We start from the raw sequence: 21866 nt of genomic DNA, 5'->3' as shown, positions 1-21866 counted from the left end.
ATTATATCTTCTCAAGTATTTAGTCTCAAACTGTTTATCTCATTAGAGATATCTGAAGTCTTATATGATTAAAACCATGCGCCATTCATTGTTCTTAACTTCTTTTTCTAGGTCTAAAATCCAAAAGCTTCAATGATTTGGTAACAGACATAGTAAGAGAACAATTTAAAATTTTTCAAAATGACATGCAAGAGACTGTCGCTCAGCTCTTCAAAACTGTATCAAGTCTATCAGAGGATCTTGAAAACACGCGGCAATTAATTAAACAAGTTAATGAATCTGTGATTTCAGCAACAGCCCAGCAAAAGTCAGTTTTAATTCAAGAAAATAGACCTACTTTGCCTGATATAGTAGATCTAAAAAATCACATTGTGGATGTAAGGCATGAAATGACCTTCACATGTGAGAAGCCAATTAAAGAACTAGAAGCAAAGCAGATTCGTTTAGAAGATGCTCTAGCACAGGAACGCTCTAGGAGCCTTCTGTATTATGAATCCCTCAATCAGACTCTTTCTAAAATGAAGGAAGTGCATGAGCAGCTTTTATCAGACCAGAAGAATGTGCCAGCTGGCGAGTCCGTTAGCAGTAATGTCACTGAATACATGTCTACTCTAAAGGAGAATATGAAGAAGCACAGTATGATGCTGCTGCAAATGTTTCATGATTTGCACATCCAGGACAGCAAGATTAACAATCTCACCATCACTGTGGAGACGGGGAAAGAATTTGTCAGGGGTGAGTGTGAAGACTTGTTATCCAAGTGCAGAAATGATTTTAAATTTCAACTTAGGGACACAGAAGAGAATTTGCATGTTTTAAACCAAACTTTGGCTGAGGTTCTGTTTCCAATGGACAGTAAGATGAATCAAATGAGTGAACAACTAAATGACTTGACATATGACATGGAGATTCTTCAACCTTTGCTCGAGCAGGGAGCATCTCTTAGACAGACAATGACATATGAACAACCAAAGGAGGCAGCAGTTACAAGGAAAAGGTTGGAAAATCTAACAAATGCTGTCAATAGTCTAAATTTTCTTGTCAAAGAACTTACAAAAAGACACACCTTACTTAGAAATGAAGTACAAAGTCGTGGTGATACCTTCGAAAGAAGGATCAATGAATATGCCTTAGAAATGGAAGATGGTCTAAATAAGACAATGACTGTTATCAATAATGCCATTGACTTCATTCAAGATAACTATGTGCTAAAAGAGACTTTGAGTGCTATTAAGTATAATCCTGAGATCCATGATAAATGTACCCAAAATATGGAAACCATTTTTGCATTTATTTCTCAGTTTCAACGCCTGAATGATTCTATTGAGATTTTGGTTAATGACAATCAGAAATATGACTTTGTTTTGCAAGTTGCCAAGGCTCTCGCGTATTTTCCTAAAGATGAAAAATTAGGTCAGTTAAATTTTCAGAAACTTTATCAAATGTTCAATGAGACCACGTCCCAAATGGCAAAATATCAGCAAAATATGAGTCATTTGGAAGAAAAAATACTCTTGGCCACCAAGATTTCCAAACATTTTGAAACCAAGTTGCAAGAGATTGAATCTAAAGTGACCCAGACACTCATACCTTATTATATTTCACTTAAAAAAGGTAGTGTGGCCACTAATGATAGAGACCAAGCACTTCAACTTCAGGTATTAAATTCCAGATTTAAGGCACTGGAAGCAAAATCCATCCGTCTTTCAATTAACTTCTCATTACTTAACAAAACTCTCAATGAAGTCTTAATAATGTGTCACGGTGCTTCCACAAATATATCAGAACTGAATGCTACCATACCTAAGTGGATAAAAGGTTCCTTACCAGATATTCACCTTCTTCAGAAAGCTCTAACAAAATCTGTGGAACCGATAATTGAGATAAAAACTCAAGCTGCCCTGTCCAATTTAACTTGGTATATAGATCGATCATTGTCTGGTAACCCGGCAAATGCTGCCAGGTCTCAGAAGCAAGTCAAGTCCTGGTTGAAGAAACCTAATACACTCAAGAAACCAACAGTGAATGTTACCACTGTTCTGATAGGCCGGACTCAAAGAAACACAGACAACATTATATCTCCAGGTAAGCTGTTACTAAGAAATAACTTTTAACCTCTCTTTTTATTGAAATGATGTTTGGTAGATCTATTACACTTCATCAAGATCATAAAACATAAAATGTGTGTACTCATCTTGGGCGTATACTCAGATAATGCAAAGGTCACTGACAGATTTGAAGCTGAGTCTACCTATTAATTTAGACATCAATCCAAAACAGGTACTTCCAGTACAAATGTTTGTCTACATGCTTTTAACTTTTTCTGGACAGACCTCTATAAAACAATCAGATTTTCTCCCATAGAATATTTTTCACCAGACATTCATTTTTGACATTACCTGGCACGATATCAGGTATGCAATAGAAACTGAATAACTGTGTTGAACGCTGTCTACAACGAATGTCAGGAATTAGATATGGGTAGATTGCTGAAGATTGCAAATGCCCACATAAGGAACTCAGACAACATTCTGTAGAGCAGAATGTCTTAAAATGTGGAGCAGTGGGCAAGGCATGGTAAGAACTGGGAATTTTCTGGATGAAACTAGCAGTAATATGTAGCATGATTTCAGAGAATGAAATTAAGGTACCAATTAGGACATTACTGAATGAATATTGGTAGAATTAATGTTTAAAGAAAAGGTAATTGAAACAGAGGAAACAGATATGAGGAAAATCTTGCAGGTACAATCTACAGAAGCAGAGAAACAGTGTAATTATGAATGATCTTAAGAACATCAAATCTTGATTCTGGCCCTAATTGTGTTAAAAAGTTTCTTTGTTAGATATTAGCTAGGTAAAAAGTCCATCTCTCTGGGCCTCAGTTTTTTTTTTCTTTTAAGTGATGGAATTTCAACAGGTATTTGGCCAAAGTCATTAAGTGAAATGCGTGGCCGACTGCATTCACAGCCTGAATGCATGACACTTGGGGCAAGAATGTTCTGAGGTTTTGAATTTGGAAATGAGGCAAGAGTATTCCATTAACAGGCGATGATAATCGGGAGGAAAAAAGAATTCAATATGGTACAAATGAACTGCTTAATAGTCTCTCTGTACAAAAGAAATACGTTATGAATATATTTGCCATATGACTAATATTGAATGACCTCACAATAAGAATAACTAATTGATTTTAACTAAAAGCAATAATTTTTCTCATAATTTCTCATATACTACTGTTAAATTATATGTCTATTTGCATGAATTTTATATTGTTATAAAGATTTATATTATTTATTTGAAAGGCAAAGTAACAGAGAGAGAGTGAGGCACACAGAGAAAGAGATCTACCCACTGGTTCTCTACCCAAAACAACACAGCACCCTGAGCTGGTTCAGGTGAAAGCCAGGAGCCAGGAACTAGGAACCAGGAACTCCATCTGTGTTTCTCACAAGGGTGCCAGGGGCCCAAGTACTTAGGCTATCATCTGTGACTTTCCTGGTCGCATTAGCAGAGAACCAGCTCAGAAGCACAACAACCAGGACTAACTAACACCTGTGCTCAGACAGGAGCTGCTGGAATCACAGGTGGTGGCTTAATCTGCTGCACCACAATGCTTGCCCTATGTCATTTCTTTTAATTACAATAGGGCGATTAATTCCATAGCATAATGTGACTGCTCACACTTTGTCTATGCATAACATTTAAAAATTACTGAATAATAGAAAATGGAATTCTTTTGATTATATAAATTAATATATTTATTTATACTCCCCCCCAGTTTAATGTGCCTTAGGAGGACTGATCTCATCCTTATAAGAACATAGTGTGAATTATTTAGGCCTATGTGTTTCCCAGATCAAAGTAGTGCCTCAATATATAAATGATCTTAGAATAGCAATTTTAGGAAAAATAATGAATTATTACTTCCTGTGGGCTCTAAAGTATGAGTTTCAGTGAAGTTTTGCAATACGTGTGATTATAGACCAGGCAAGCTGTATCATTTCTCCTCTTAAACCAAAACACATCTGGATCTATATAGAAGAAAAAATTTCAATAGTCTGAAAATTAATTGATGTAAAAACATTTTCAAAGAACTAAAAACTTATATATAAACTTTGCATGTATAAAGAATGCATGTTGGAAAGCCAAGACACTGTGGCAAAAAATATCCTATATGAAGGACCTCAGTGGGTGAAACCCTAGTAGGAAATAAGTGGTCATTAAATAAGGAAGTACTTGTCTCTGAAGGGAGGAGTGAACTTCCACTTTGCTTATGGCCTTGTCTAAATACTGAAGGAGTTTGTGGATTCAAAAGGTTTCCATAGTTTAGGCAGCTTATGTCAAGGGCCTTGGGTGATCAATGATGTCATATATAAGAGCATTAAGTGTTAAATTAACAATAGGAAACACTGTGCAGGAACTTCCCATGCAGGACCTCTGTATTCAAAGAATTGTATTATGAGGGTTAACAATAAAACTTGTTCTCAAAGATTTATTTTGTTTTAGTGTATTAAGTAGAGCATATTTCTTATGTCTCATAAGTTTTTTTTTTTTTTAATTTGACAGGCAGAGTTAGACAGTGAGAGAGAGAGACAGAGAGAAAGGTCTTCCTTCCGTTGGTTCACCCCCCAGATGGCTGCTACGGCTAGTGCACTGCACCAATCCGAAGGCCAAGGACCAGGTGCTTCCTCCTGGTCTCCCATGTGGGTGCAGGGCCCAAGCACTTGGGCCATCCTCCACTGCCTTCTTGGGCCACAGCAGAGAGCTGGACTAGAAGAAGAGCAACTGGGACTAGAACCCAGCACCCATATGGGTTGCCGGTGCCACAGGTGGAGAATTAACCAAGTGAGCCATGGCACCAGCCCCTCATAACTTTTAGTTATGCCAAGTGTCCAACTCCATTGCTTGGTTTCTTAGGTGCTTCCTTAATTAATGATAAAACTTGTTCTCAAGGACTTACTTTCTTGTAATGTATTAAGTGGAGGGTATTCTTATGTCTCACAGGTTATAGTTACATCTAAGTGCTCACAAAAGATGTGTCATTCTTAGATGCTTCTTTAACATTAATTAAGTTTCAAAAAAAAAAAAAAGAAATGAAATTAACTATAAGATGCAATGACTTTGAACAGCCCTTGTTTCATCTGTTGAGGAACTGGGTTTTTTTCCTTTTTTTTTTTTGTACAAATTGTTGAACATTTTATTTAGTATTGAGTTGGTCTTCTGTTTATAAAGTTATTTGAAAATGTATCTTAGTGGAGAATGGGACTGGGAATTGAAGAGGGAGGAGGTGGAGGAGAGGTGGTAGTATGGGTCAGAGGGTGGGTAAGGTGGGAAGAATCACTATATTCTTAAAGTTTTACTTATGAAATGCATGAAGTTTGTATTCCTTAAATAAAATGCTTATTTAGGGAAAATATTTTAAAAAGAAATTAAATGAGAAAAAAAAAGGGCATTTAGGGAGTGAACCAGCAGATGGATGGTGTCTCTCTTTCTGTCTCTCTTACCTTTCAAATAAATATAATACATAAATAAAAAGAATTTTAATGGGACAAAAGAATGCATGTTAGGAGCTCATAAAATTATATTTGGATACTCATATAGTGATTGGCTCAGTAGCAGGCTTAATGTTCAAATAGGAAATAATTCATCTCTAATTCTGTTTTCCAATGATGTCTTGATAAAATTGCTTCCTACTCCTTTATTTACTGTGAAAAGAATTTTTTACAGTTCTATCACAATGAATCATTAATTACAAATTCTTGATTCTATGTCAGTAAGGATATTAGTGACAATGAAGGGACTATATATATATATATAAGTATATATATATAAATAAATATATATATTAAGCTATACATATAGCTTAATTCTATGTTTAAAGTAAATATTCACTTTATGGAGAACCAACAACCAACATAATGTGTGGAGCCCTTTAAATGTGTGTATAGTTTTGCATGCCCACTAACCTGGCCCTGCTTCTCTGGGCCATAAAAGTGGTGGTGTTCATTGGATAGATTAGCAAGTAAGGTCCATGTGAGATGATAAAGCCAGTGGCATCACGTTAAGTTGCCCTGTATAAATAAAACAATATCAGAATAAACTACTGTATTTGACACACTGATGCAAGCTGATACATTGACTATGTTCCCTTTGAGTTTCGTTATTATACGATGAACACCATAGATTCACATTATAGTCTACATAACTAAGGTCAGAAGACAACTTACTATCGTATGACTCTCAGTCATGTTATTCAGATCATAGCTACTATTATTTAATAATTGCAGTTTATAGAAGAAAAGTTATATAAATATCATTTTTAAATTTTAGTCTTAATTTTGTTAACTGATAATTTACTTAGCCTAATAAAATCAATATTTCCTAAATATCGAATATTACTTATTGATATTTACTACATCATAGGCATTGGAAAAGTTATACCATACACAAAATCAAATGTCCTTGGGTTCACAAGCAGTAGGTACATGGGCTCAGCGGTGGGGCTGCTGACATGACATAAAGCAGTTATCAAAAATCATCAAGAGTTATTCACAAGATCTTCTTTGAATGAAATAGTAAGAGGCCAAATTGAGAGTGCTCGTTGCTAGCACTTTGTTTTGAGCCGCGTCTACATTCACTTATGCTAATCTGGATTCCTAGTATGCCATTGCTGATAAGCTAGTCTGGTTCAATTGCTAAATATTTGACTTGTTTCTAAACACTATTCCAATAGACACCAAGAGGGTTTGATTTCATCTTTGAGGATTTGTTTGCACAGCAATTGGCAGACTTCTTCCTGCAGAGGAGTTTGGCTGCTTGCCCTTCCCAAAGTCCTTTCTCTTGGATCCTGTCTTTATATTATGTCAGCAGACCCACTGCTGAGCCCATGTACCTGCTGCTTGGGAAACCAAGGACATTTGATTTCAACCATTTCCCCAATATTTCCCCAGTTGGTTCTCTTTAATAAATCACTCATTTTATAATTGTTCCTATAAGCCTAAGAAAGATGACATTCTATGAAACATTTGATAATATACTAAATACAAATTTTGAGATTATCATTGTTGTGAACATTTAGAAGAGAATTTAGAAGAGAAGAATATGGGTGGACATTTAGCCTAGCAGTTAAGACTCCTGCCTGCCCACATCAGAGTACCTAGAGTTGACTCCCAGTTCTGGCTCCTGACTCCAACTTCCTGTTAATGCAGACCTTGTAAGGTAAAGTTGATGGCTCAAGTAACTGGGTGCCTGCCACCCATGTGGGAGACTTGGATTGAGTTCCTAGTTTTTGGCTTCAGCCTCTTGACAGCCCCAGCTGCAGGAGAGTGAACCAGCAGCTAGGCAATATTTCTCTCTCTGTCTCTGTCTGTCTGTCTGTCTCTCTCTCTCTCTCAGAAAAATAAGAGGCTAATGAATAGTTAATTATCTTGTATCAGATAAAAGCCATTTCTATTTACTTGTGAAACTTCTTCAAGGCTATTGGGATAATTAATGAGCTCTGAATTTGGAATCAGGAAACCAAGGCTCAAGTCCTGCCTGGTAATATATATATCTGTAATAAGTCATTTATTTTTCCAGACCTTACTTTCCTTGCTTATTAAATAATGTGCCCACCTGGAGAGTTTATTTTGAGGATAAAGAAAATAATCTTCATGGGGTATATTAGTAAGTTAGTGATGGCTATATGATATAATTTTCTTAGTGATATTAATGTTTATATTTTCTCAGTGTTTTCATTTACTATTTGATATGTAATTCTTTCCATGGGAAATATAATTTATAGACTCATGGTATTACATTGTGCTGACTTTACAGATTACAATGTTAACTCAACATATGCTTATAACTTAGCTTATGCTTATAATATAATCATAAATCAATATGAATAGAATACAAAATGCAAGACTCAGCTGTTTAAAAAATGAACATTTATGATAAGCACAAGTTTAAGATGATCTAAAAAATGTTTTAAGAATTATTTTATCCAAAACATTTTCTATTTATGTCATTTTTTATATTATAAAACAAAATATTCAAATATAACCCAAGGTATCTAACAAGTTGGTTTCTGTAGAAAATTACTGAATATAAGCCACCTAAATTTTGAAAGCTACCTGTGGGGAGCAACTCGTACTAGACTAAGTTACTGGAATTAAGACTTATTCTATGCATCTGCTCTCCCACAATATGGCGCTGGGAGAGGAGTAAACAGCTTCTACGCAGCTGCCTCCAGTTCAACCAATAAGCAGCAGGACCTGCTCCTGATTGGAGGAGAGCAGCATACTCGGCATGTGGGTAGCAGAGTTGGGATTGGTGGAAGAGGACTATAAAGGAGGAGAGAGACAACATGCACCAGGAACATCTATCTGAAGGAACACCTGTGCAGCCCCCGAGAGAGCCGGCCGGCGGTGTGCCACTTCCCCGCGGAAGTGGGGAAAGTGGCAGGGGGAACCGCCCTTCCACGGAGGTGGAAGGGTCGGTAGCCAACCCGGGAAGGACCAGCAGCAAACCTGGGGAGGGCCGAGCAGACAAAAGAACAGCGCAGGGTCCTGTGTCGTTCCTCCACAAAGAGGGGGGGCGACATAATGGTGCCGTGACTCGGATATGAAGCCTAGGCAGGGTTTAGTGTCGTTCCTCCATGAAGAGGGGGAGTGACAGCTACCTACTTGGAATTAGAATTTGTGATCTCCTTTAGAAGGCCCCCATAACCATGCACGTGTTTAAGGAGTCACCAGAAGCATTTGTAGGACTTGACTTCTGCTTGTGTTTACAGCTAAGGGTTTTTATGGTCCAAAAATACACAACAGGATCAGCTAGAAGAAGAGATACATTCAAAATCTGGAAAAACCTGTGCACAGCCATCCTTATCTCTTTCCCTCCCATGAAAGTGCTCATTGTTAAATGTTCTTATTCCAGGCACAAAAATGTAGCCATGCGTACAATATTTCTTCATGGAGAAGCCCATCAGATCCTTTGCAGCCAAGGACTTTATTGGGTGCTGGTCACACAGGCACACAGGGAAATGCTAGCTTCTCAGAAGCAGAGGTGCTATCCAGCATAAAGCATATTGCTTACACAGAGTCTGGACATGGGCACAGTAAATGACAATTATCAGCTAGGGAATGGAGACGAGTCAAGGCCCCAGATGCTGCTCAAGGGGAAAACATTGCATACAGGCTTTTCTAAAGGTAGCAGTGGCAGGCCTACTACGTTAGCTCTCGTTTGCACATGATCTTAAAAACATTCTTTGCATCAGAGTTGATTAGCAGCCTCGCTCCTGGGGTTGTGTGGGGAGCAATCCGGACTGGACTAAGTTACTGAAATTAAGACTTATTCTATGCATCTGCTCTCCCACAATATGGCGCTGGGAGAGAAGTAAACAGCTTCCGCACAGCTGCCTCCAGTTCAACTAATAAACTGTAGGACTTGCTCCTGATTGGAGAGCAGCGTACTCGGCGTGTGGGCAGCCGAGTTGGGATTGGCGGAGGAGGACTATAAAGGAGGAGAGAGACGGCATGCACGAGGAACATCTAAGGGGAACATCTATCTGAAGGAACACCTGTGCAGCCCCCGAGAGAGCCGGCCGGCGGTGTGCCGCTCCCCCACGGAAGTGGGGAATGCGGCCAGGGGGAACTGCCCTTCCACGGAGGTGGAAGGGATAGTAGCCAACCCGGGAAGAACCAGCAGCAAACCCGGGGAGGGCCGAGCAGACGAAAGAACAGCGCAGGGTCTTGTGTCGTTCCTCCACGAAGAGGGGGAGCAACATAATGGTGCCGTGACTCGGATATGAAGCCTAGGCAGGGTTTAGTGTCGTTCCTCCACGAAGAGGGGGAGCGACATAATGGTGCCGTGACTCGGATAGGAAACGTGACTCGGATAGGAAACCTAGCTCGGATAGGAAACCTAGGACGGATAGGAAACTTAGGAAGGAAGAAACGGGAAGAACTGGGAAAATATCGGAGAGAGAAACTAGCAAACAGCCTAGGGAAAATACCGGAGAGAGAGACTAGCAAACAGCCTAGGGAAAAGCCGGACGAAAAAGGTGCCGGAAGAAGCTATTGAAAGCCTAGGCATAGACTCGGATACGGACTACGGGGGGAAGCTGGGAGGAATCTCTAAGGTCGAAAGTGAAAGCTAGAACAAACAGACTCGGACGCGGACTGTGGGGAGAGGCCAGGAGAAATGAGGGAGGAATATCGTTGGAGGAAAGCTTGGGGAAACATACCGGGTAGAGAAAAATGTTAGGGAAATTGAAGCCGCGGGGGGCAGGCCAAGGCGGAAACGAAAGCCACTTTGGGGTTCTCAAGTTAGCCCGGGAATAGGGGGCGAAAAGTTGAAACCAGAAGCTGAAACGTGAGCCTGGTTGGGATCCGTCTGATTAGCCCGGGGAGCGAAGGACGGGAAGCCAAACCGTGGGGCGGAGACGTACGCTGGGTTGAATTCGCCAGGCTAGCCCGGGGAACTTGGATTGAATGCTAGTGGTGGAGACGCAAGCTACGCTGTGTTACTCGCGGAAGCCGCCGCGTGCAGAGAGAGCACGGGACGTGAATAGATAGGGAACGCTGGCGTAGGCCGTGGTTCAGACGCGAAAGGGTTAAGCGTGGAGACCGCGGAGCGCGCGAAGCCGAGCCGCGCAAAGCCGGGAAGCTGCGCAGATGAGAGAGGCGCGCGGGCTGAAGCGGCGCAGAGCCAGGAACCCGCCGGCGGGGCGAGGTGCCGGGAAGCTGCGGGGATAAGAGAAACAGAAGTTTGGAAGTGAAGTAAAAGAGAAATGGGAATGCTGGAAGATAGAAGTGAAATGGGAGAGGTAGGAATGCCCGGAGATAGAGAAATAGAGAAAAATAAGGCCTCCCCTCAACATGCCAATTAGAAGGCTTGGATTCGGTCTGCCCGATTAGTGAGGCGATGAGCACCTGGGCGGCTAGCAGCTTATGCGCCGCAGGTCGCCGAAGACAGGCACGAATTAACATCAGAAAGGCTTCCCCACAATGCAACAATTAGGAGGCTTGGATTCGGTCTGCCTGATTTAAGGCGGTAAGCGCCAGCAAGCAGCTCGACCAGAGTATGAGCTGCAGGTCACCGAAGATAGGCACAAACCAACACTAATAAGTCTCCCCCACAATACGGCAATGAGAAGGCTTGGATTCGGTTTGCCTGATAGGTTTTGTAAACACCTGCAGGCAGTTCTAGCAGAGCAGAGCATGCGCTGCAGGGCACCGAACACAGGTACGCATCAGCGCCTAAAAACCTCCTCACAACATGGCGAAGAGAGGACCCGGATTCGGTTTGCCTGATTGATAGGACTTGTAAGAGCCTGTGGCAACTCTAGCAAGTAGAGCAGAGTGTGTGCCGCGGGACACCGAAGACAGGCGTGTATCAACGCCAAAAAATAAAAAGAAAGGGGGATCTGTGGGGAGCAATCCGGACTGGACTAAGTTACTGAAATTAAGACTTATTCTATGCATCTGCTCTCCCACAATATGGCGCTGGGAGAGAAGTAAACAGCTTCCGCACAGCTGCCTCCAGTTCAACCAATAAACTGTAGGACCTACTCCTGATTGGAGGAGAGCAGCGTACTCGGCGTGTGGGCAGCCGAGTTAGGATTGGCGGAGGAGGACTATAAAGGAGGAGAGAGACGGCATGCACGAGGAACATCTAAGGGGAACATCTATCTGAAGGAACACCTGTGCAGCCCCCGAGAGAGCCGGCCGGCGGTGTGCCGCTCCCCCACGGAAGTGGGGAATGTGGCAGGGGGAACCGCCCTTCCACGGAGGTGGAAGGGATGGTAGCCAACCCGGGAAGGACCAGCAGCAAACCCGGGGAGGGCCGAGCAGACAAAAGAACAGCGCAGGGTCCTGTGTCGTTCCTCCACGAAGAGGGGGAGCGAGATAATGGTGCCGTGACTCGGATATGAAGCCTAGGCAGGGTTTAGTGTCGTTCCTCCACGAAGAGGGGGAGCGACAGGGTTGGCCTCCCCAGTTTGTGTCAATAAAACATCGGTGTTGAAGAGAATATTAAATGAACTACTTTTTGTTCAGGCTCCCTGAGGAAGAAAGATTTCCCCAGTTTTCCATAAGATGCCCCTTCATTTGGAAGGATGGTGACAGCTGAAGACAGAATCTTGACAAAATTGACAACCCTTTTCTGAACCTTGACCTACAATAAAGTGGCCAGAATATCTAAGATGAGTCATCAGAAACCCATGTACTTGATGGTCATTTCTGAACACAAATTCCTACATTTGGTCTAACACAACAAAATGGGACAGAATGCCTGATTTCATTGGCATAGTCACTGCATATACTTGGGTTCTTTCACATGCAAGAATCACAGGAGCTGCTTTTTTTTTAACTTTTATTTAATAAATATAAATTTTGAAAATACAACATTTGGCCGGCGCCACGGCTCACTAGGCTAATCCCCCGCCTAGTGGCGCCGGCACACCGGGTTCTAGTCCCGGTCGGGGCGCCGGATTCTGTCCAGGTTGCCCCTCTTCCAGGCCAGCTCTCTGCTGTGGCCAGGGAGTGCAGTGGAGGATGGCCCAAGTGCTTGGGCCCTGCACCCCATGGGAGACCAGGAAAAGCACCTGGCTCCTGGCTCCTGCCATCGGATCAGTGCAGTGCGCCGGCTGCGGCGGCCATTGGAGGGTGAACCAACGGCAAAGGAAGACCTTTCTCTCTGTCTCTCTCTCACTGTCCACTCTGCCTGTCAAAAAAAAAGAAAAAAAAAAAGAAAAAAAAAGAAAAGAAAATACAACATTTGGATTATAGTGGTTTCCCCCCCATAACCATGCTCCCACCCACAAACCATCCCATCTCCTGTTCCCTCTCCCATTCCACTCTTCATTAAGATTAATTTTTAATTATCTTTATATACAGAATATCAACTTAGTATATACTAAGATTTAAACAGATTGCACCCACACAGACACACGAAGTATAAAGTACTGTTTGAGTGCTAGTTTTACCATTAATTCGCATAGTACAACACATTAAGGACAGAGATCCTACTTGGGGAGTAAGTGAACAGTGACTCCTGTCATTGATTTAACAATTGACACTCTTATTTATGGCGTCAATAATCACCCAAGGGAGCTGCTTTCTTCTGAGATCAGATGAGATCGGGCGTGTTCAGAGTGGTATGGCCATAGACAAGCTGCTTTCTTGACAACAGATGTTTGTCATCAAAGGTCAGAAAATAAATTTAATTAAGTGATCTGTAAGTCAAATACAAAGAATATATGCATTTTTCCTGGTCATTAACCAATGTGTCATGTTGGTTATTAATTAATTTTTAAAATTAGTTATTTATTGAAGGGGTACAGAGAGAGAGATTAACAGAGAGATTCACACAACATACACACATACACAGAAAGAGAGAGGGAGGGAGACAGCACTCCCATCTGCTGATTCACTCCCCCAAACATCTACAATGACTTGTACCTATAAACACTATGCTATTATAAAGCTATATAGCATACTAAAGCGTATACTGTCACTAAATGAATGTTACAGGAGTTTATTATTATAAGAGTTTAGTGTCTTATCAAGTATTGGGTGTTTGGATAAATCTTATGAAAAAGACTTTGACTAGGCAATCATTTCTTCAACTAATTACTTATTCTGTTGAGTGTAATATGCTCAAATTCATGAAGAGAAATGACAATTGTTTGAATGGGAATGTTACCCCATACATGTTCCTTACTAAGATTTATTCTGAGTTCTTCAGGCAGACCAGTATTAAAATAGTGTAGGCATGAACCAATGAAGACTTAAACTAGATGATAAGAGACAAGAATAAAATTATAGCTAGGGACATCAGTCAAATATGAATATGTAATTGATGGAAAACAAAAACTAATTGGAAATATAAATTCTTAGAATAAAAAAAAATACCAAAGTGGAAATAAAGCATTGATGACTAGGAAATTCATTACTCCATTAATATAAAAAGTAACAAGGGGAGGTAGAAATGTACACAGGGAGGGCCGGTGCCGCGGCTCACTAGGCTAATCCTCCGCCTGTGGTGCCGGCACTCCGGGTTCTAGTCCTGGTTGGGGTGCCGGTTCTGTCCCGGTTGCTCTTCTTCCAGTCCAGCTCTCTGCTGTGGCCCAGGAAGGCAGTGGAGGATGGCCCAAGTGCTTGGGCCCTGCACCCACATGGGAGACCAGGAGGAAGCACCTGGCTCCTGGCTTCGGATCAGCGCTGCGCGCTGGCCGTGGCAGCCATTTTCGGGGTAAACCAATGGAAGAAAGACCTTTCTCTCTCTCACTGTCTAACTCTGCCTGTCAAAAAGAAAAGAAAAAAGAAAAGAAAAGAGAAACGAAACACAGACAGAGAATTTTAGTTTGTGACATACAGTTTGAAGATCTATTATCTATATGGAAGTGACCAAAAGTCCGGTTTAAATGGAAGTCTGGAAGCAGAAAAAGATGCATAGATGTATAGAGAGAATTTGGAAATCATTTAAAGAGGTGATACAGGAGGATACAGAAGTAAAACAAATATCTAGAAGAGGGAAAAGATAGAAGATAGAAACACGGAGCCTGCCTTTATTTGGAGAGAGCAGGAAGATAAAAGAGAGAGAGGGAGGGATGAAGGATCAGAGGGAGAAAGAAGAGAAGGAGGAGAAGGAGGAGGTGGAGGAAGAGGAGGAGCAAGAGGACCTAAAATGATTTTGAAATCCTAGACAAGCAGTTGAGGGACTTGAAACAGGTACTGTTTGTTTGTTTGTGGTATAATTTATACACAGTTAAATTCACTGATACCACCATCAAGATAGAGAACAGTTCTAACACGCCATAACATTTCCTCTTGCATCTTTGTAGGCAAACTCTGTCCCCACTCCTAGGCACTGGCAACCAGTGATCTGTTTCTTCCTATACAATTTTCTTTTCTGGAACATTTAATAAATGAACTTCTACAGTCTGCAGAGGCTCTTGAATCTGGCTTTTTTTACTTAAAATAGTGCGTTCCTGACTCTCACCTGCATTGCTACACCTATTCTTTTTTATTACTGAGTAGTAGTCCATTATATGGATATACTACAGTTTTTCTGCTTACCAGTTGAAAGGTATTTGGGCTGTTTATAACTTGGGAGTGATTATGAATAATGCTGACATGCAGGTTTTTGTGTGAATGTAAGTTTTCTTTTCTTTTGAATAGATAAGCAGCAGTAGTATAGCTTGATTGTAAGTACAGTTTCAATTTTAAAAGAAATGGCCAACCACTTAGCATTCCCATCACTAATGTATGAGAGTTGTCATTGCTGGATGTCTTTGCCAGCACTGACATCATCAGTGTAGTTTATTTTACCATCTGGAAGGTAAGCAGTTGTATTTTATGATATTTCCTAATGACTAATGACAAACAATATTTTAATCTGGACAATTCTTTTAACTCTTCTTTTGAATAAGCTAATGACTCCGAAGGATGAGGAGAAAACAGTCGATGATAGCAAATAAAAACATTTAATTTCCTAGATCATGGCTTAAGATAATGGAACAATAATAAAATGGCAAGCTTAGAGTAATTCTTCTTGGAGAAGGCTAATATATCCAGTTGAGATTGCTGATTTGTTTAAGTGTGCTCAAAAGTAGTATTTGAAGGCTCAAAGAACAAGGATACCAGGAAACAAGATCAAGAATGAAAGATGTGATGTAAAAGGGATGACAAAAAATCAAAACTGATACTTTGAAAAAAAGTAGTAAAGATGGTTGGAAATACACCAGTGAATACATGATGGGTAATTGGAACAGTGAATTGAACATTTATTATTTAAGATTAATGTTGACATCTGTAGTAGGTGTGGAAAAAAGAATCTACACTAGTTCTTGAGCAATTAAAGTATAATTATCTGAACCAACGGAAGGAAGACCTTTCTCTCTGTCTCTCACTGTCTATCTGTTAAATAAAAAAAAAGAAAGTATAATTATTTTACAGAAACAATTTTGATAAATGGATAGTCAAAATAGTACTGAAGCTAAGAATGCATTCACAAATATGAGGGTAGAAATATCATAGTGAGCATTGCTATCAGGATGAAGCACAAAGACTCATGCTGATGCTGTGTGGTCATATTACCTAGAATCAGAGTCACAGAGTGAATTTGTGTAATGTGCTTCTCTGTGTGTTACATAACTGGCCTGGTGTCAAAAAGACACTAATTTAGCACTTGCTAAATGACAGTCACTGTACTAAGCATAGCAACAGAAAGTTTAAGAAACAGAGAGTCTGAACCCTAACCTTACAAAAACTCATACTTATTTGGAAATAATTATATACAAGTATTGCAAATTCTTTGAGAGACCTGCAAAGCATCATGACAATAATTGAGAAAATTAAAGTAATTAACTCTACTGGGTAGACATGAGAGAAGATGTCAAAAAGTAAATGATGTGGGGCTGGAGCTGTGGTGTAGCAGGTAAAGGCACTGCCTGCAGTGCCAGCATCACATATGGACACCAGTTCAAGTCCTGGCTGCTCCTCTTCTGATCCAGCTCTCTGCTAGGGCCTGGGAAAACAGTGGAATATGGCCCAAGTCATTGGACCCTTGCACCCACATAGGAGACCCAGAAGAAGTACCTGGCTCCTGGCTTTGGAATGGCTCAGCTCCGGCTGTTGCGGCCATTTGAGGAGTGAACCAGCAGATGGAAGATTTTCTCTCTCTCTCTCTCTCTCTCTCTCTCTCTCTCTATGTGTGTGTGTGTGTGTGTCTGTCTGTCTCTTTCTCTGTCTCTGCCTCTCTGTAACTCTGCCTTCCAAAAAATAAGTAAATCTTTTTTTAAAAAAAGTAAACGAGCCGGCGCCGCAGCTCACTAGGCTAATCCTCCGCCTTGCGGCGCCAGCACACCAGGTTCTAGTCCCGGTCGGGGCACCGGATTCTGTCCCGGTTGCCTCTCTTCCAGGCCAGCTCTCTGCTGTGGCCAGGGAGTGCAGTGGAGGATGGCCCAGGTGCTTGGGTCCTGCACCCCATGGGAGACCAGCACAAGTACCTGGCTCCTGCCATCGGATCAGTGCGGTGTGCCAGCCGCAGCGGCCATTGGAGGGTGAACTAACAGCAAAGGAAGACCTTTCTCTCTGTCTCTCTCTCTCACTGTCCACTCTGCCTGTCAAAAAAAAAAAAAGTAAACGATGCTTTATTGGAGCTAGAGATGTGTTTTTGATTTCAATACAAATAACCTAATGAACACTAACATAAATAGGTGCTTATAAAGGCACCTCATCACTTATTAAGTATTTTAATAATAAAGTAGAAAGGGGCCGGCGCCGCGGCTCACTAGGCTAATCCTCCGCCTTGCGGCACCAGCACACCGGGTGCTAGTCCCAGTCGGGGCACCGGATTCTGTCCCGGTTGCCTCTCTTCCAGGCCAGTTATCTGCTGTGGCCAGGGAGTGCAGTGGAGGATGGCCCAAGTGCTTGGGCCCTGCACCCCATGGGAGACTAGGATAAGTACCTGGCTCCTTCCATCGGATCAGCGTGGTACGCCGGCCGCAGCGCGCTGGCCGCGGCGGCCATTGGAGGGTGAACCAATGGCAAAGGAAGACCTTTGTCTCTCTCTCTCTCTCTCTCACTGTCCACTCTGCCTGTCAAAAAAAATAAATAATAATAAAGTAGAAAAATATGAGTCAAAAGATGTACAAAAGTAGACCTGTAACTAACTGTATAACAAATCAGTGCCAACTGGAGATGCCAATTCAGTGCCAACCAATCTTTAGTTGTCTGTTATGAGGTTCTATACTCAACATTGATCCATTGATCCATTAAGTATTTTTATCAATGACCTGGATGAATGTGTGAAGTGTAAAGTTGGAAGTGATAGCAAAGCTAGACAGGGTAGCTAAAACATTTCATTCAGAATAGAACAATGGATAAATTATTTTTTAAAATATTTATTTATGGTGCCAGCGCTGTGGCACAGTGGGTAAACCACCGCCTGCAGTACCAGTATCCCATATGGGTGCCAGTTCGAATCCTGGATGCTCCACTTCCAATCCAGCTCTCTGCCATGGCCTGTAGAGAATGGCCCAAGTCTTTGGACCTCTGCACCCATGTAGGGAACCTGGAGGAAGCTCCTGGCTCCTGGCTTCAGATCGGTGCATCTCTGGCCATTGCAGCCACTTGGGGAGTGAACCAGTGGATGGAAGACCTCTCTCTGCCTCTCTTTCTCTCTCAGTGTAACTATGACTTTCAAATAAATAAATAAATCTTTAAAAAATTTATTTATTTATTTGAGAGGTAGAGTTACAGACAGCAAGAGGGAAAGACAGAGATAATGGTCTTCCATTTGCTGGTTCAGTCTCCAAATGGCCACAATGGCTGGAGCTGAGTCAATCCAAAACCAGGAGCCAGAAGCTACTTCCTGGTCTCTCATGTGAGTACAGGGGCCCAAGCAGTTGAGTCATCTTCCACTATTTTCCTAGGCCATCAGCAGAGAGCTGGATCAGAAGTGGATCAGCTGGGATACAAACAGGTGCACTTATGGAATGCCAGCACCACAGGCAGAGATTTAGCCCACTATATTACAGCATTGAACCCTGGATAGCTTCTTTGGAAAGAGATGGTAACTCAGGTCTACTGAGGTAATGATAATTATTTATATGATCCCTTTAACACTTAATATGGTTACTTTAACACAAGATATAGATAGGATTAAGTGTTAAAGGGATCATATAAATAAGATCAAACATCTGATAATAATAATAGATAGAATTAAAAAGGAGAAAATATTCCAACATGGGAAGCAGACTCATAGAACAACACAGCAGACTCATAGAATAACAATCACTTTAAATAGCACTCTGGCCTAAGAATCATTCTGAGTCTGGCATTCTGATCTGGCTGAAAAGACCTTGAGAACATTTCAGGCATAGAAAGCTAAGAGACTGGCAAAAAACAAGATGTACATGAAGGATCTCTGTGAGAGAGACCCCAGTGGTAAGAAGTGGCCATCAAAGAAAAATGCACCTGTGCCTGCAAACCTATTATTCTTATCTCAAGTTCAGTGCTTTTCCTTTTTGCTGCAAATTATGATTTGAGGTCGACAGGAAAACAGCCACTTTATCCCCTTTCATGTTGGTTCTTTCCCAGCACCAGAAGAGTATTCAGGCTGCAGGAAGTCCCCGTGCCAGAATGGGGGCACATGTATAAATGGAAGAACAAGCTTTACCTGTGCTTGCCGACATCCTTTTACTGGTGACAACTGCACTATCAAGCTGGTGGAAGAAAATGCTTTGCCTCCAGGTAAAAAAGTGCATGCATCCCTGGGTTTGCTCAATGTCATCACAGAAACATTTCTGGAAAATATTTGTGAATGAATGGTTAAGCCCAGATAATGCAGCTCACTTAGCATGGAATCTTTTGACTTCTGAAACTTACTGAATAATGATTTACAAGTGGAAATATTTTTTTGGCAGGGACATTTGTGTTTATAAGCACTTGTGGAACTTTTCAATGATGCTATACTAAAGGCAGTTCATTGAAAATTCCATTCTCCCTCATAATCTTTCTCTTATGTATGTTAAAAGACAATTCAATAGTATGTATCTCACTGGTATAAATTCTTTTTCCTCAAACTCTTAAAGAAATATGCCTTTGACTCTCATCAGATATGGTCATTTAAATGAAACCCTGATATATTTTCCACAAAGGATAAGCAAACAGTGCCATTTTCAATTGCACAAGGACTAACAGAAAATGCTCAAAAATGTTGAGTAATCCAAGAAAGCTATTTTGTACATTTAATGTGAGGAATATTGATGGCTCTATATTTACTGCAAGAATACACCATTTCTGATTTCTATGAATGAAAATATATGCAGTATCTAGAATGCATTCTCTTTAATGACAGCCAACAAAAAAAAAAATCAGGCTTTTCTTAATAGTATGCTGCATAGTAAAGAGTAAATTTTTTAGTCTATTTTTAATTCTCAGCCTTTGTAAGTACACTTGGCATTAATTACAGGAAAAATTGCTTTTGTCTACTTTTCTGCAATGAATATGATTTCATTTGGTTTCTGCATTAGCCTCTAAAATCTGTTTGACAAGGTGCTAGAAAAATTGCTTCTACATCATGTTAGCTTCAATTCCTGCAAGGGGCTTTAAAATATTCTGGCATACCATAATAATCACAGAGTGCTTTGAATTTCTTTATCTCCAAGGGGATCAAAGCAACATGCAAATTAATCTTTGAGGCATTTCTAAGAGGACGGTAACAAATGTTATTTTGATTTTATCCTGATCTAAATGGACAAATTGAGGCACTAATAGGTTAAGCCACTCAGGGTGATGCAGCCCAGAGAAGAGTCAGGCATGCAGACACTCACCAGCACACCTTGTGAAATTTGATGGAAAACTTTTTCTCTTTGCTAAGTCATTTTGTAACTGAGGAAAATGATAATGATATGAAGAGAGACAAAACAAGACAGAAACATGGAAATTAACTCTTGCCATTTTTTTTCCCTTTAACAGATTTTTCCAAAGGATCTTACAGATACGCACCGATGGTGGCATTTTTTGTATCTCATACCTATGGAATGACTACTCCTGGTCCTATCCTATTTAATGATTTGGATGTCAATTACGGAGCTTCATATACCCCAAGGACTGGGAAATTCCGGGTTCCGTATCTTGGAGTATATGTTTTCAAGTACACCATTGAGTCACTGAGTGCTCATATCTCTGGGTTTTTAGTGGTTGATGGAAGAGACAAGCTTGCATTTGAGTCTGAAAATATTAACAGTGAAATTCACTGTGATAGGGTGCTGACTGGGGATGCCCTACTAGAATTAAATTACGGGCAGGAAGTGTGGTTACGACTCGTTAAAGGAACCATTCCAGCGAAGATTCCCCCTGTCACCACATTTAGTGGTTACTTATTATACCGTACGTAAGTTACTATGAGAGACAAGACTATCACCTTTACTGAGAAACAGCCAATGTTTTTACTTGTCTTTGCATGCACATCTGCTCTGTTTTTGGTTTTTCTACACGCAAAGAAAGCCAATTCCTTTTTTTCATCTGAGCAAACTGTATGCTTGTTTATTTCATAAAGTTATTTGAATACTTTTTGCATACCTGTATGCAAAGGAGTTCTTGCTCTAAAGAAATTTAGTGACATAGAAGACAAAGTCAATTCATGAGTACAACTATTCTTATTTTTGTTTCTCCATTGTTAGTCATTTCAGTTTAAGGTAATATTACAAAATATCAATCATGAATAATGTTAGTTACAATAGTCATTTCAATAAAACACTTAACTTTTGTTATTCCCTGCATATTTAAATTTAAAATATATGTTCTTTAGACTCACAAATTAAAATAAATTCCTCAAAAACAAAAAGTGCTTTTTGTAAAACTTTTTCTATTTTTTCCTTGGGGTTGATACGATCAATTTTATATACAAAAATTTTCATTTGTAATTCAAAATTAACAAAATTTGGTTAGAAATTTGAAATATGCTTAGCCATTCTCTTTCTGTAATTAGAGAATAATGTAGCAAATGGCACATAATTGAACATTGACATCCCAGTCTAAGGACTTCTAAGTGGAGCATTTACCTGTCATCATCAAGCAGTATCTACAGGGAGGAAAAGACAACATATTTTTCTGCAGCTTCCACAGCTAATAGCCCCTCTTCAAACAAACAGTACGTTAAAATCCAGGAAATCATGTAAATTATGGGATACTGTTCACTACGTTCTGGTTGTCTTCTACACAATCTCACAGTGAACGTCTCATTAATTCCTCAGAATTACATTTATAATGTGAGTATTATTATCATTATTTATGTTTTTGTAGTTGAACAACTACGGTATAGAGTAGTGAAGGAATGGATTAAAGGTCACAGCCTGCAGGAACTGAGGC

The 21866-nt window shown here is 40.6% G+C and overlaps 1 protein-coding gene across 2 annotated transcripts in view; it reads left to right on the top strand.

Moving 5' to 3' along the window:
• Positions 1-21342, top strand: part of MMRN1 (multimerin 1) — a 68043-nt gene extending 46701 nt beyond the window's left edge. For both annotated transcript variants that reach the window (XM_008267595.5, XM_017347406.4), the window contains exons 6-8: positions 112-2085; positions 19092-19244; positions 20472-21342. In XM_008267595.5, the coding sequence (XP_008265817.3) occupies positions 112-2085; positions 19092-19244; positions 20472-20893 (2549 nt within the window). In that variant the 3' untranslated portion in view covers positions 20894-21342. The remainder of the gene's footprint in view (positions 1-111; positions 2086-19091; positions 19245-20471) is intronic.
• Positions 21343-21866: the final 524 nt, after the last annotated feature.

This window comes from Oryctolagus cuniculus, chromosome 8 (assembly GCF_051225735.1).
Source record: "Oryctolagus cuniculus isolate XC-2025 breed Fujian yellow rabbit chromosome 8, ASM5122573v1, whole genome shotgun sequence".
Taxonomy (NCBI): domain Eukaryota; kingdom Metazoa; phylum Chordata; class Mammalia; order Lagomorpha; family Leporidae; genus Oryctolagus; species Oryctolagus cuniculus.
This window is presented reverse-complemented; position numbering and strand designations above follow the sequence as displayed.